We start from the raw sequence: 17,532 nt of genomic DNA, 5'->3' as shown, positions 1-17,532 counted from the left end.
AAAGCTCACTTGAGCTAAAAATGCTACGAAACCCCAAAAATCCAGGACTAAAGGCCCACCTTAAGGTATTGATTTCAATATTAACAAGAAGCCCAAGAGCCACATCGCTCACCTGAGTTACCTTGGCCCATATCTTAAGACTTTCCATATATATTTGCATGTAAAACCATAGTCCGTATTGTGGCCCCAACCTACCCCTGGAGGCCATGATTTTTACAAACTTGAATCTGCACAATGTCGGGGAATCTTTCATGTAAATCTCAGCTCTTCTGACTCATTGGTTCTTGAGAAGACGATTTTTAAAGATTTTCCCTATATATTTCTATGTAAAACTTTGATCCCCTATTGTGGCCCCAACCTACCCCCGGGTGCCATGATTTGAACAAACTTGAATATGCACTATGTCAGGAAGCTTTCATATAAATTTCAGCTCTTCTGACTCATTGGTTCTTGAGAAGATTTTCCCTATATATTTCTATGTAAAACTTTGATCCCCTATTGTGGCCACAATCTACTCCCGGGGGGGCATGATTTGAACAAACTTTAATCTGCACTACGTCAGGAAGCTTTCATATAAATTTCAGCTCTTCTGACTCATTGGTTCTTGAGAAGAAGATTAAAGATTTTCCCTATATATTTTTATGTAAAACTTTGATCCCCTATTGTGGCCCCAACCTACCCCTGGGGGCCATGATTTGAACAAAATTTAATCTGCACTATGTCAGGAAGCTTTCATTTAAATTTCAGCTCTTCTGACTCATTGGTTCTTGAGAAGATTTTCCCTATATACAGTAAAATATCTATCTCGAAGTCCGAGGGACCTCGAAAAAACTTCGAGATATCTGGGGGTTCGAGATATCCAAAATCGATCTTGGATATTTTTTTTTGAAGGAGGATAGTTGACGCATAGTATGGGATTTACATCATAAACAAAAATCCCGTTGTTGTTTCTTGTAGTTTAATACAAGTTGATAAATTAATATTGTAGAATTTCAAAGACAAACATTTCGGTTTTTTTTTAATACATGTTTATATAAACATCCAATTGAATTCACAATGTGTTTCAAAATTAAGATGATCGTGCCTGTATGCTTACTTTAAAATTACCAATCTAATTAAAATTAGATCCTTTGATCCGCTCACGTATATCGCTACACAAGTAGCGATATACGTGAGCGGATCACAGGGGCATCTTATCCGCTCTGTTCTCTATCACACATATATAAATACACAAGGGAAGAATCGAAAGTAGCACACGATTTGTAAACAAAGTCATAAAACACCTTACTTGAAAAAAGTTACACAAATCCTCGTATGCACTAATGCAAATGATGTCCTAGAACTTATCCAGACTCAAATATTCCAAATATTCCCAATGTAAATAGTTTTTATCCACATAAAATCCCAGCTTGCTGCACAGTTTTGAACTCTTAGGCCAAGAAAAGATAACTCTACTTCAGACGACAACTTCCGGTTTTTGGTTATATTTATCAATTTTTGAAAAAAAAAATATCTATCTTATTGTAAGCATGGAGTTGACATACTTTTATTGTAATTCAATTAGCGTAATTCATTGCACAATTGTTGGTAAACAGTCGGGTTTAATAAAAAAAAAAAAGGGGGGGAGGGGGGATAAAATATAAGAAAAGAATTTGACTTTATATTACAATAAAAAAAAAAAAAAAAAAAAAAGTAATAATAATAATAATACAAAATAAATAAATAAAAATACTAGTTTCTTTAATTTGTATAAATTTCAATATATTCATTTATATAAAATTTATATATAATAAGAATATATTGTTTTGAAATTAAATACTTATATGTAACTCCTGAAACTAGACAAGTATGCTCAGTCGGCTTTGTGATATTTTTATTATGCTACTAACTTGTAGGCCTATATATTTTTCTATGCTTATTTCTGGATTATATATATATATATATATATATATATATATATATATATATATATATATATATTCATTTCAAGTTCTTGTCCATATTTGAATTTTTTTATTCAATGTGAAGGAAAATTATTTTAATTGCTCATCTGTTTCTCACATGTTATGGTAATTAAATGAATGACCCAGTTATTATATATTCATATAATACCATTTAATTCGGGGGGGGGGGGGCTGACAATTTTTAAAGTTAGATTATTCATTTATTCTCATGCCGTTAAAGGGCAAATTCTTCATTTCCACGATGATCAGAGACAGATTACCTATTTTTTCTTACCTTCAAAAAGGAAAATTACATAACTCAAAAACTCTTTATTTTGTGTGAAGGGGGGGGGGGGTTAAAATAGCACCAGACAGGGACAGATTACAGTTGAGGACAGATGATTTATTTTCATAATTTTTGAAGACACGTTATACATTTCTAAAATCTGCTTTTCTTTTGTAATATAAAGTCAAGTTCCTTTCTCATATTTGGTTGTTGTTTCTTTTTCTTATTTTTTTTTTTTTTTTTAATTTATTCATTTATTTTTTGTAATTCAAAGTTAAAGGAAAATCTATTGTATAATTGCCTATTATATTACAATATTTCTTTTCAGACACTGATTTACAAATTAACGCCTCTTTACTTTATTGATCCTTGATTTTATGCTACTCAAATATAGATTCCAAATACCGGAAGTTGTCGTCTGAAGTAGAGTTATCTTTTCTTGGCCTAAGAGTTCAAAACTGTGCAGCAAGCTGGGATTTTATGTGGATAAAAACTATTTACATTGGGAATATTTGGAATATTTGAGTCTGGATAAGTTCTAGGACATCATTTGCATTAGTGCATACGAGGATTTGTGTAACTTTTTTCAAGTAAGGTGTTTTATGACTTTGTTTACAAATCGTGTGCTACTTTCGATTCTTCCCTTGTGTATTTATATATGTGTGATAGAGAACAGAGCGGATAAGATGCCCCTGTGAGCGGATCAAAGGATCTAATTTTAATTAGATTCTAAATTTACTGATGTCCAGGCTCGACTGGGATGTAGTTAATGCGTTGTAATGAAAGAACCTATCACGTAAGAAGCAAAATAGACGAAACAAAACTTTTAAATACTCAAATAAATTTTCGTGTTTTCTCTGTCCTAGTTTAAATTATGAAGCATGTATTATTAAATGCATTATCGTTATCAAGAGCATTACCTTCAAGCGTACTTCAACGATTTTGTGCGTTTATCTCACCCACATGTTAATGATAGAGCGTGTGTCATTCAAAACACCATCCCTGGAATCGGGTGTGTTAGTTCATAATTGGTGATAATGTTGGAAGGCTGTGGAACCATTTATTGCTACCTGGGTCTACTCGGAAAAGGCGAGCGTGGATTAGCGGCCATTAATTATAATTGATGTAGCCGCGGGTGTGAATGTGTGACTTAACGACGCCAGGTATGGTAAGCAGAGCGGAAAATTGACTGCACTTAGAGATAAACCAGGTGAATTTAGGGTATGGGACCTTGAAAATACTTCGACATAAGTGGAGTATTCGAGATTACCGTGTTTGAAATATCAGAAGTTGTTTTAATCATTTATATAGGGAAACGGCTGGGACCGGCTGTCGACTTCGACTCAAGCGGGGTATTCGAGATAAACCATATCCGAGATACAGATATTTTACTGTATTTCTATGTAAAACTTTAATTGTGGCCCCAATCTATCCCCGGGGACCATGATTTGAACAAACTTGAATCTGCACTATGTCAGGAAGCTTTCATATAAATTTCAGCTCTTCTGGCTCATTGGTTCTTGAGAAGATTTTTAAATGACCCCACCCTATTTTTGCAATTATCTCCCCTTTGAAGGGGGCATGGTCCTTTATTTGAACAAAGTTGAAAGCCCTTCTCCCAAGGATGCTTTTGGCCAACTTTAATTATAATTGGCCCAGTGGTTCTTGAGAAGAAGATGAAAATGTGAAAAGTTTACAACACCGACAGACAAATTTTGATCAGAAAAGCTCCCTTGAGCCTTCGGCTCAGGTGCGCTAAAAACTGTAGTTCTTGTGTTTTTCTTATGTGCACAATGAAAGTCTCACTCCAGCATGCTGAAATATCTTCCATAGATCTGTAGCTCCAGCTCTATCGGCATGGAATTTATTTTCCTGAATTGTAATTTACTATAATACAAAAATAGTTCTTGGGTTAATTTCTGTGAATTGTTATAATTAATCAATATTAGTTTACGGCAAAAATTTCTACATGCAAAGAAATCCACACCAATCACAGTAATCATGAATCACAAAAATTCCTTTTTTAAGAGATGCCCAGATATTAAGCACTTCTAACATGGATCATTTGTCAAACAATATGTCCTGCTAGCTGTAGGCCAATCCTACTCTCCTTGGATTCAACACAAGAAAAAATACATTGTTTATGATTTTAATCAATGTCTTGAATTTGTTACAATACATGTTTACCCCAGACATGATCCAAACACTGGAAAGTTCTTTCATACATACACTTTGAAGTTCACAAAATTCCATTTTGTTTTAATGAACAAAGGAGTCACAGAATACATGTATCTTTGCCATTTTCATCTCCGTCCTGAAATTCTGACAGTCAGTCCCCCGGAGCTGGAGGGATTTGGAGTACGTGCTTGATTCTGCTGATTGGGCATGGGCATTCTGGGGGGTACAGGTGCCCCAGACAATGGAATCCTGGGATTTAACACTGGTTGTTGTGGATACTGCTGGGGGGCCGAGGGTTGGGTTTGGGGAGTATAAGCCATGTTTTGTTGATAGGCTCCAGTCTGGGGCTGCTGTGGTTGACTGTTATACTGATAAGGTGTGGGCTGATAATTAGGGGGGTATGACCCCTGGGGGTAATTCTGGGGATTTGTAATGGGTACATTGTAAGACTGTGCTGGGGCTGTGGCAGCTGTGGCTGGAGGGGGATAAGCACCATGAGGGGGGACAGTGTATGAAGTCCCAGCAGGAGGAGGCTGGCTGTAGGGGGCATTGGCTGTTGGGGCATAGACTGAGGGCTGGGTGTACTGAGAGGGGGGATATTGGCCAGCAGGGGGTGGGTACTGACCCCCTGGGCCTGTTGGTGGGGCTACAGAAGTCTGTGGGGGAGGGTATTTCTCTGGGGCAGGGGCAGGGTTCCCTGCAGTTCCTCCTCCTCCTCCTCCTCCACCCATCAGGTTCTGTATTGACTTACTTCCCTCCTGAGACATAAATGATGAGGAAAACATATGAGAAGCCATGTAAGGGTTGAATGTGGAGAACTCCGGCTTTGTGTTTAGTGGGGCTGAGGATGGGGCCGTTGTGTGTGGGGGCTTGGAAACACTGACTGTGGAGGTCTTAGACACTGGGGGTCCACTGTCTAATGATGGTGTGCGTTTGGAGGAGGAGGAATGTTTTGGCGGACGGCTGTCCAATGCTGGAGGATGATGCGCGTCAGACTTCCTCTCCTTCTTCACAGCTTTCTCTGGCAGACCCTCCACTGGAGTAGTCTACATTAAGAGAAAAAATTGGTACCAAGTACATGTACACTGAAAAGCAAATTTCATCAGCATTACTGTTAATTTAAAAGAACAATCCTCATGATAAAATATTAATAAAACTGTGGAATCATCAGCATTCCTGGGGGTCAATGTTAATGGCTATCCAAAATTTTACTGGTTTGTGGAGATGTAATTTCGTGGGTAACTTCAAACCTAAAACCAACTCATGCTAACTGGATGTAGAGAAATTGCACAGAAGACTGACACAATTAAAGGTGCTGTGTTGTGTTCTAATTTGATAATAATTGTGATTGTGCAAATATAATATGACTGTATTTACATTTAATATAGTTGTCATAAAGAAAATAAAACTAGAGAAATTATTGTTGTTTTTTTTTATATATATAAAATAAACAACTGATTATTGTCTTTATGAAATCAATAATGTCACAAATAAATATCGTTGACTATAGATATCTAATCCAGTCGAGATAAAATATTGGTAACTTTAAAAAAGAAACTTGAAATTGTGTATCAATGTTTATGGGAATGTAAATTGTATGGGTAATGATGACCTACGAAATCCACGAACACTGACCTGACACACACAATGATGATTCCACAGTATAATGAAAAGTATGCTTCAAATTTCATTACGTATAAACTGCATGGTGGATTTTAGATAAGGTGGATATGCTCCCTGTTCACTCTACCTTAAAATATTTTTTTCTCTATTAGTACTTACTGTGTTGCTGCGTTTGTTTGGAGGGGGCGGAGGTGGGGTGTCCCTGACTTCGCTCTTTTTGATGGGGGTGGTGGGAGGAGAATCCTCACGGAGCTGTGACTGGGGGTTGGAGGAGTACAGATCTAGAACTTTGTGACAAATATCTACAACACAGATATCCAAATATCACCTACAACAGATATCATTTTTATTCCATGGTAGATTCTACAACACCGATATGAAATATTTGCCCATTCTGTGACAGACATCAATATCAAATGTATCTATATACTCTGAAGCAAAACACACATATTTATCTGCAACACAGATATCAATTATACATTCTGTAACAATACATTCTGATATCTACAAGAGATATGAAAATATCACATATTTAGACATTGTAAGATAGATATGTACAAAATAAATAAGATATCCCATTATACATTGTTTCAAATATCTGTAGAATATGTCAATATGATTTCTACATTCTGTGACAGATGTCTATAGAAACAAAAATTTCAAATATTTATACATTGTACAACCTACCTATCTAGGATTTAAAACAATACATATATCAAGGCATCACATATTTACCACAAAATATTGACACAATTTGTGACATACATGTATATCCAGAGAATAGATATTGATATCAGATATAAAATATCTACGCTTCCTGTGGTATATCTTCTACAGAAAGGTAATAAATGTTCATCAACATTTAATATTTACACTAAGAAAAGGTTGCAAATATTTTTCCACATCCAAGGATAAATATTTTTTAAAAATCCTATACTATATGAAGTGGACATTATAATTAGATGTGTTTTCATACCCTTCAAGATCTATAGTGTGATGGATGTAACACACCCCCTGTGCTCCATAGTATAGTATTAGAATAGGTAAAATAACCTAGACTCTCTGCCCTCTGATGTTTCAGTTACTGCCCCTTATACACAATGTCACACAGTTACCGCCCCTTATACACAATATCACACAGTTACCGCCCCTTATACACAATGTCACACAGTTACCGCCTCTTATACACAATGTCACACAGTTACCGCCCCTTATACACACAGTTACCGCCCCTTATACACAATGTCACAGTTACTGCCCCTTATACACAATGTCACACAGTTACTGCCCCTTATACACAATGTCCAAGACAATAATGACTAACCCTCCATAAGTTCCACAGTGATGTCCTCCACCAGGAAATCCCACCATTTAATCCGAGTTCCCGGGGCACGTCCATGCCAGTCCTGGATATCAAACTTTGTCAGTCGCGTGGCCAGATACATTAACGAGACGCTGATTATCTCGGGCTCCCACAGCAGACATAAACACGTACACAAACTGTAAGTATACAAACACATTATACACTGTATCATGCTGATTATCCCCACTAAAAAAATACATATATATGATAAATAAACAAACACACAGACACGCTTAGACACATAAACAAACATAGATATATAAACAAATGCACAGACAAACTTAGACACATAAACAAACATTGCTATATTTAGAAAATAAAACAAATATTGACTTATAGACAAATATAGACACATAAACAAACAGATATATTTAGAAAATAAAACAAACATTGACTCATAGACAAATATAGACACATAAACAAACATTGATATATTTAGAAAATAAAACAAACATTGACTCATAGACAAAACGCAGTATTAAGTCTTCCCTGGAAGACATGTGTCGCCTGCTAGTTCATTCTATATGTAATATATCACGTATAATGTTGAAAAAGTAAATTATTGAAATGGTTTTTGTCACTAATCAGGAAGTTGATAAGCGACAGATTCGAAAATGTCTTACACAATACAGTTGGCCACAGTGATGCTCTGCGCCAAATATCAGGAAGTTGCCCCATGTGGTTCTTGAGAAAACTGTGACAGAATTTTTTTTGCTGTAAAAAATTCTAAGTCCCGGCAAACAGGAAGTTGATAAGCGACAGATTCGAAAATGTCTTACACAATACAGTTGGCCACACTGATGCTCTGTGCCAAATATCAGGGAGTTGCCCCATGTGGTTCTTGAGAAAACTGTGACAGAAATTTTTTTGCTGTAAAAAATTCTAAGTCCCGGCAAACAGGAAGTTGATAAGCGACAGATTCGAAAATGTCTTACACAATACAGTTGGCCACACTGATGCTCTGTGCCAAATATCAGGGAGTTGCCCCATGTAGTTCTTGAGAAAACTGTGACAGAAATTTTTTGTGACGACGACGACGCCAGACGACGGATAGTGATCCCTATATGTCGCCACTGCGTAACGCAGGCGACACAACTTAGACACATAAACAAACATTGATATACATGTATTTAGAAAATAAAACAAACGTTGACTCATAGACAAATATAGACACATAAACAAACACTGACAAAACAGATGCAAACATTAACAAATACGGGTGACTCGAGATAACTCAAAGTTCAAGGGACCTTGATAAATCTTCGGGAGATCAAGAGTTCGAAATTCGGAAATTGCAGGTCTGACCATATGTTTCAGATTTTACAGTAACCGGAAATGTTTATCAGCAAGATCATGGGATTGTTTTTGACGTTTTCCTACATATTTGTCAGGTAGTTCATCTGATTTCAAAATAAAGAACCTTTTTTTGCATTAATAAAAAGATTTCAAAGTTTAGGTATCTATATGTTCTTTTCTCATTTCCGATAAAGCTTTGCTGTCAATAACTAAACAGAGCAGTTTTATGTCGCTTTACACAAAGCAAAAATTCTAATAAATGAGTAAAAAACATGTTTTATAGTAACTTTACATAAAGAACATGCTCGAGAAATTTAACAGTATGTAGATCTCTAAATATTTGTCTCTAAATTAATGTCTTGAACTTACTTTCTCGTTGTCAAGTCAAAACAAATTATAGATTTTATTCATTGCGGATTATATACCAATTTAAATCATCACAAGACCCTAGTGTAGGGTAAAAACTGACCAATTAACCAATAATAAAATTAAGTGTCCACCTCCACAAAGAAGCATGGGCGATGTATCACCTACGCAAACACCTACCTCGACCACGTTAGCCTGCGGCATTCAACAATATCCAGGTAAGGTCCAAGCGGAAATACTTGTAATTATACGCAAGAGTGAACATGCGTATATAATACTATCACTTCAAGAGATCAAGAGTGAAAAACAATGAAATATGTTTTACAGGACCTAACTTCACTTCGAGGGATCGAACGTTCAAGAGATCAATAGTAAATTTGCTTAGTTATATAGAGAACAAAATCGGGACAATGATTTCACATCAAGAGATTGATAACTTTGAGAGATCGAAGTTCGAGCCATCAAGAGTCACCTGTACATGTACATAATTTACTTTATCATTTTATAACTTATAATATCTAATCTTATCAGTACTTCCAAAGAAACCTACCTGTCATTAATAAAAGTCCAGGCCATCTGCACCAATTTCTGGATTTTTTCTTTGTCTCCTGTAAAGAAACCGAGTAACTACAATTATACAGAAATATTGCAACAAAGACCTTTAGGACATGTGACAATGTAAATATTTGTCATGGTTCATTATACTCAATCTGAATGATCAATCTGAACCAAGCTTCCAGGTTCTCTTTTGCCACATACAACAATGTTTTATGGTAATAAAAAAAATGGCATGCTAGTTACCAAGGACCTTAGATCACCATGAATTTTACACACATGAAAAAGATGAATTTTTTTTTTCTTACAAAGTTTATATTAAACTTATTTCACTGATTATCTTTACAAATGAAATAAAACTAAAAACATGGACTTGGCTCATCAAATAAAATTGGTACCTTTAACTATTTCCTCTTTGTGACATTACAGCAATTTATATATATCACATCGAAAAGTGAATATCATGATAAATGAGCATATTTTTGCACCTCTAGTCAGTACATTATTAAACAAGTCTTAATTCAAACTCAGGTCCACATTCTCCTTTCTGTGGGATATGCAGTAAATAAACTCATTTACCTTTCACAACTTTGGCAAACTTGAGAAGTATTCCATATGGATGCTCAACTTGGAGATCAAACTTAATTGTTTGCAGCAAAATTCTCTCCATTGTCATTACTTCTTCCTGTCAACATAGATATGCATATATTGATAATATGATAACATGTACTTCATAATGAACTATGCAGTATACATGTACATTGTACCTTATATTTACCCACAGAGACAAACACAGCAGAACTAAACTTTCAATGGTTTGAAGTCATGTCCACTTGGTGCTTCAAACCAACAAACAATATTTAGTTTCAAACACTTTATTGGTAATGAACATTAATTTTGAAAGAAAAATGTTTAGTCGAAATTTAATTCATTTTTTTAACTACATGTATAAAATTAATATTTATAGCTTAAACAGAGCTTCTCAAACTAATATTTTTTCCGCTACTTTTATAGTTTTAGACACATATCACCAAGTATCTAAATTTAATACAAATATGGTTTGCTTTATGAGTACACTAGAAATCAAATACAGACCTGACAGCAGGTTTCATGACTGATGAGACTTACTTTGAGGTGTACAATGATGACAGCAGGTGCCATGACTGATGAGACTTACTTTGGGGTGTACAATCATGACACCGGGTGCCATGACTGATCAGACTTACTTTGGGGTGTACAATCATGACAGCAGGTGCCATGACTGATGAGATTTATTTTGGGGTGTACAATCATGACAGCAGGTGCCATGACTGATCAGACTTACTTTGAGGTGTACAATCATGACAACAGGTGCCATGACTGATGAGACTTACTTTGGTTTGTACAATCATGACAACAGGTGCCATGACTGATGAGATTTATTTTGGGGTGTACAATCATGACAACAGGTGCCATGACTGATGAGACTTACTTTGGGGTGTACAATCATGACAACAGGTGCCATGACTGATGAGACTTACTTTGGTGTGTACAATCATGACAACAGGTGCCATGACTGATGAGATTTATTTTGGGGTGTACAATCATGACAACAGGTGCCATGACTGATGAGATTTATTTTGGGGTGTACAATCATGACAACAGGTGCCATGACTGATCAGACTTACTTTGGGGTGTACAATCATGACAACAGGTGCCATGACTGATCAGACTTACTTTGGGGTGTACAATCATGACAGCAGGTGCCATTACTGATCAGACTTACTTTGGGGTGTACAATCATGACAGCAGGTGCCATGACTGATGAAACTTACTTTGAGGTGTACAATCATGACAGCAGGTGCCATGACTGATCAGACTTACTTTGGGGTGTACAATCATGACAGCAGGTGCCATGACTGATGATACTTACTTTGGGGTGTACAATCATGACACCGGGTGTCATGACTGATGATACTTACTTTGGGGTGTACAATCATGACACCGGGTGTCATGACTGATGAGACTTACTTTGGGATCTTCCCCAAACACAGTAAAGAGCTGAGGTGACAGCAGGGCCTGGCAAACTTTGATAATGTCTTTACATTTTTTGGGCGTCTCTTCCACCTTTCCCGCCAAAAATAAACAGCATGCCGCTGTAATCTGAAATACAAAAACAAACATCAGCCACAGAGGAAATGAAAACTAGCTGAGCAATAAGGTACACCCCTACCACAAATTACTGGTACTGGTAAAGTCACTGCAAACGAGGTCATGTATGTGTGGTGTTTACACTAAATCTAAAAAAAACCAAACTTTTCATGTAAATATTCTTCCCGTATAAGATGCTCCTTATTGTATTTCTACAGTACAATGTTATCTTAATGTATGATAAAGCATAGCTGAAGAGTGATATTCTTAAAGCTACCTCTGCAGTTAAGTACAGATGTACATTAATTTCTCCTACAGTATAACTTCTTCATATAGCAGAATCATGGGAATTAACCAAAGTTCACTGCTCTAAAGATGTGGAAAAATGGCAAAGTTCATTATACTGAAAATGTGCAAAAATTGCAAAGTTCACAGATTGGAACATGTGGAAAAACGACAAAGTTCATTGCTCCAAATATGTGGAAAAAAGGCAAAGTGTAATTTGTTGCATCTAATTGTGTAGAAATGTCAAATTTCTAACGGTATGTAAAACCGTACACCCGATTTTGGTACCATCCTAGCCCCAAGGGTCAAAGTCTAAACAATTTGAATCAACACTAAATAAAGAAGTCTTCATGTAAGTTTTGGCTTCTCTAGTCTTGTAGCTCTTGATTATTACTCCTTGAAAGGGAGCATGTCCTTTACTAATTTGAACAAACTTGAATCTCCTTCATGCAAGCATACTTTGTGTAAAGTTTGGATGAAAATTGGTCCCATGAGTTTTGGAAAAGAAATAAAAAAATTAAAAAGTTAATGACATCAACATCAGCAATGCTGACAACGATAGACAAGTGTTTATCAGAAAAGTGAGTAAAATACACAACACAATATGAACTGACTGATCAGTATATAATGATGGTAGATATTACTTACATATCGATGGAACTCCTTAAATGAGTGGAACATATAAAACCTGTGGAAGTAGACGACCCCGGTGGCACAGGTATCATATCTCCTGGTGGTAGTCAAGGATCTCAAATAGATAGATGTATAGAAACATGCATTTAAACAGTAATACTGTCTACCATTGTTAACTTGGGATGCTATGATTATCCTGTAAATTTCAGAACAAAATGCATAGACCAAAATTATGTCAGTTTCTATTTGTCAAATATAGTGTCTGTACAGATTTTATTAACTCTAGTATATAAAGGTATATCAGATAACAGAAATTTTTGCAACCTTTGAAGTTTCATGAGAATGCATTCGAGTCAGAATTGAAGAAAACATGAAGTGGAGACTACAGAAAATCAAACTCTAGGGATACGAACATGCATAGAGAAAAATGTTAAGTCTTGATGTTTCAAGAGGTATAACACATGGTCATAATGGCTGACTTCCCTTCAAAACATGATGGAAAAATGAATATCAGCAATCCCTTCCTTGTACTTTTGAATCTCATTGCCAAGCTGGATAGGTCAGTGGGTTAATGTGAAGCTGCTAATCTAATGGATTCAAATCTGGCAGTCTTTATTTTATTAGTCACTGAATGAGGTAAATTTTGAAGTATTGAATTTCAAGATGCATGTGTATTAGTGTACACATCCTACACATTCCATGCATGGCAGTTTTCTCTAGGGTGTGACTCCTCCTTAACATAGAAAACATCTCATCATAATCAAGGTGAAGAGAAGAGAAAAGGTGGCCATTGCATGATGTGTTGTATATACACTGGAGGAAAACGATGTAAAGAATACTTTTGAAAAAAGTTGGGAAGGCTCAAAACCTGACATGTTCTTTCAATATGGCAATGTTCTTTATTGGAAGTACTTACAGCAAGAATCAAAAGAAAAAAAAAATTAAATGGTCTCCTTATTACTAGACTAAAGATTAATGCAAATGCACAATACTTCATAAAAGAAAATTTTAACTCGCATATGAATAGCATCAACTCCACTGATGAATTAAACCCTTACACATCTGGTTGGACATTCATGAATATATGTTTGAAATATCTACCAGTCAATACGCAATTTCCAAGTTACCCAATAGTTATTTCCCTTTGTAGAACTCTTACACATGGTGAGATGCAAAATATGTCTTTGTATTTACACGGTGGGTACAAATGCTTTTTGCTGCGTTCATATATTGCCTACAGGATGATTGCCAGACATTGTACAACCACCTGAACTGCAGGAACACACAAATTTAGTAAGTTTATGAGTATTTGATAATAAAATAGCTCAAACAAAAATCGATAATCACCAAATTTCTTTGATTAAAGTATCACTTGTCCAGAACAGGAAATAAAAAATAATTTCATATCTAATTTAATAGCCTTATCAAAACAATTATTCTTGATATGGTCAGTTTAATGTATACCAACGGCTGATATAAATAAAATTTATGCTTTTACAACATTTATCCTTATTTACATAGCCAGTCTAGATACTGTATGTATACAACTTGTACCCACTAAAGCGTTCAACAAAATACTGAACGTACCTCCATCACAAAAGAGCTGATATCTCGGAAATTGCGTATTTAGAGGTAACTATTTTAAGTACTTTTGGTAAGGTTTTTCTTTTGATATCTGTTATAACCAGTATCTGTTGTAATGATGATACAGTAAGAGTTAATAAGTCAATTCTAACTGTTTGCATGTTTTGTTCCTTGTGTAGTATCTGCGTGATTGAATTACTAAGGATACAGCCCCATTTTTGTTCCAGCATCAATAATAAATCTGGCTCCCTCTCTCCTGTAACGAGCTTCTGTAGCGTGATCAAGTCCATCCTGAATTGAAGGCGTATTCCTAATTTCTTTCTTCTCGAAGTACCAACAAGGCATCTTGAGAAAGGAATCAAAAGATGATATTATAATCTTCTAACTGTGAAAATATCTTTTTGCTCAATGACTGTGCAGTGGACAGGGCTCGAAATTAACATATACCCGTCAGTCTGTGACTGGTTAAAAGTCTGGTGGACTGATTGACATTTGTTTTAGTCAGTCCGATGGGACTAGTCAATTTTCTAAAATGTCATTTTGGAAAACCTACTTATCAAATTTTCAACATGCATTTGGCATTCCTCTGTAGATATCACATGCACCTGGTTAGTAAATATAAATCTCACGAGTGTTAAAACATTGTCTGACACATATTGAGTTCAATTCCATTATCTAATTTTAATGACAATAATGAAATACATTCATTATTTCTGGAAAACTTTGGTGGACTTGAAAATTTTTCTGCAGACTGGTTGAAATTATACCTTTAATTATCAGTCAGGCTGAACTGGTGACATGAAAAGTTAGTTTCAAGCCCTGCTGGGTATCTCATAGTTGTTGAAAAATTTGCGTGTTACAAACCCCATATAATCTAGATTATAACATATCTAAAGCTTGGTGTTGCTCGACAGATGTGCTTATTCTTTTCTAGAGTTGAACTTGTCAAGTTATGTTTAAATTGTTAATTTCCTTGCATCCCCCCCCCCCCCCTCAAAAAACGGAAAAGAAATCTATCTGAATGGTGACATCATTTACACAAAATACAAGCATTATCAGAGTTGGCGAAAGATCATGTTGACAAGAACCTTGAGCCACGATTGTTTAACCCTTTGATAGGCCACATAATCGAAAGTAGAACAACATGCGAGATAATGTGTAATGTTGAAAGTAAATGCATGGAGTGGGCTTACAATTTCTGAGAAAGCAAGTTCGTGGTATAAAAGCAAGTTATTTTTATCAGACTAAGTTTTTGTTTGTATAAAAGTCAATAAATGATGCAGATATAATGATTTTAAAATTTTTTTTTACACTGCTAATATCTAGCGGACAGTTTGTCAGATGAGGTTCTAAGTTTCATTGGACAAACTGAAAATTTACTGGAGATATCCGGTAGTCCAGCGTCTTTCTCCAACCCTGCATTATAGTGGGGACTTAGTCAAGTTGACAGTTCTTCTACTTTCATTTCATGAGGAAAGTACACTTATTCAGACAATCTTGATTTCACACTCTTTTTAGTGCAACAATGGCTCATTCTTTATCAATGTATAAACAAATCTGATAATGTATATAATAAACAGGTGGATCTAACCAGGGAGAGTAAAAACTTCATTTTTATTGTCTTAATTTCGGTTTTGCTCTCCCCAGCCCTCATTCAGATCAAAGACACATGTAGTTAGAATAATCTAACTGTGTCTCGGGACAGGCCCTCACCACAGTTAGAATACCTCCCATATACCCGTAACGTAGCAGAAAATTGCGGAATCGCTCCAAAACGATTTTAAACTTATCAAAGAATAAACGCGTACATTTAAAGTTAAATTTATATACAACTAACCTAATTGGTAATTTGTAAGTCCTTAACACTGTAAAAAAAATCGTATAATAATATTTTAAACTCAACACTTTGAAATGTCACTTTTCTCGATTCGAACTGACTGCCATTTTACCGGAAACTGCCATCGGAACACCCTGCTGTTTTGGAAAAACGAATGCTTACCTAATTTGCAAATAAGAACGGCCCACTACCATATAAGGCATTGGTGAAAAAAAAACCCAGTTTATACACATGGCGTGGAGACAGAAAGTTGACGATCTGCTGCGTCTTTACTCCTTTACCCCTAAGTCTTTCTGTAAAACATCTTTCACAGTTCTGTCAATCCTAACCAATTTAGAAGTCAGACTTTTCTTGTTTCCAGGTTTTTTGGAACATGAAAAAGTTTTTCCACAGCTTATGCAATTGTTGGATTCCATTTTGATTATGAGATCATATAAACCATTAAAGGAAATTAGGAATGTTGATGGCTTCATCTGTACCCGCCATTTTCTGAAGCATCCACTGTTTTCCCATAATTCCTGCATGCCTCAGTGCACTCTGGTTAATTTTCTTCATCAATGAAATCAAATTTCAGCAAAAGTTTATATAGGGAGAATATTACTTCAATCCCATGTTACAATATTTAGTTAACATAAATTTCTCGATTTCTAACGTTTATTTCAAACTTTAAATTCATTTTCATGTCAAATAACGAAGTAGTAAAGAATGTAGTAGCATTTTCCGTAAAAGGCTATATCTCCATATTTGGAACGTCTTTAATGTTCAGTATTTCACGCTGTGCGCATACGCAATGACAAGTTCCGGTAAAATGGAAGGTGTTAGCAGCGAAATTCAAACTCATGGGTTTACATTCTCAAATTCAACTAATTAAAATGGATTTAACGGCAAGTGGGTCGTTAAGGTAACTTTTCAAATGCATATGAGTGATGTGTTACATAATTTTACTGAAACATGCACTGTGTGCAATTTTCATTTTGCTACATTGCAGGTATATAGGACGCATTCTATCGTTAAATCGGGTCCGTAGGACATTATCATTTTAACGATAGAACATTTTATCTAAGACACATGTTGAGCTGCCATGTGTTCATATGGAACACATGTGTAAATTACAGAGGTGGGTTCAATTACTTTATAATGACATAACATATATCTAATTACAATGCCAATTCCATAGATTACACAGTTTTTCATAAATATGATAATAATTGTTTACCATTCAAACATGGATTTGAAATAATTTATCGGCCGGGGTGGGGGTGTAACCCTGTGCTGGATTTTTCAGTGTCTCTCAACAAATTCTCTGACAACTTAGAGTTTTCAATGTTGTAAGTGTTCATCAGATTTTACCTTTAAAGCCACAGGAAAAAGGCTGTCGATGATAATGCCCCAAAGTAACGTTGCTCAAAAATGTTCACTAGGACCGGTTGTCGTAATCTTGAGTACTTCCTGA

The 17,532-nt window shown here is 35.6% G+C and overlaps 1 protein-coding gene across 2 annotated transcripts; it reads right to left on the bottom strand.

Annotated features, from left to right (window-relative positions):
* Positions 1 to 4,362: 4,362 nt before the first annotated feature.
* LOC125649954 (cyclin-K-like) lies at positions 4,363 to 17,526 on the bottom strand. Of its 2 annotated transcripts, none has more exons than XM_048877831.2 (9): positions 17,430 to 17,526; positions 14,451 to 14,587; positions 12,674 to 12,755; positions 11,621 to 11,752; positions 10,190 to 10,295; positions 9,606 to 9,663; positions 7,355 to 7,530; positions 6,190 to 6,332; positions 4,363 to 5,453 (listed from the first exon to the last, which is right to left on the bottom strand). In XM_048877831.2, exons 2-9 carry the CDS (start codon positions 14,585 to 14,587, stop codon positions 4,533 to 4,535), a joined length of 1,755 nt encoding a protein of 584 aa, XP_048733788.2. In that variant the 5' UTR covers positions 17,430 to 17,526; the 3' UTR covers positions 4,363 to 4,532. The 2 variants fall into 2 exon arrangements, with proteins under 2 accessions (XP_048733788.2, XP_048733787.2); XM_048877830.2 differs by having other exon boundaries at positions 17,296 to 17,493.
* Between the last annotated feature and the right edge of the window lie 6 nt (positions 17,527 to 17,532).

This window comes from Ostrea edulis, chromosome 5 (genome assembly GCF_947568905.1).
Source record: "Ostrea edulis chromosome 5, xbOstEdul1.1, whole genome shotgun sequence".
NCBI lineage: Eukaryota > Metazoa > Mollusca > Bivalvia > Ostreida > Ostreidae > Ostrea > Ostrea edulis.
This window is presented reverse-complemented; position numbering and strand designations above follow the sequence as displayed.

Bases quoted from the DNA above. Each gene is read 5' to 3' on its own strand.
- LOC125649954 (XM_048877830.2), bottom strand. The intron at 11,753-12,673 runs GTAAGTAATATC...TTTGTATTTCAG, and splicing joins TTAAGGAGTTCCATCGATAT to ATTACAGCGGCATGCTGTTT. The intron at 6,333-7,354 runs GTTAGTCATTAT...TCTGTGTTGTAG, and splicing joins CACTGTGGAACTTATGGAGG to ATATTTGTCACAAAGTTCTA.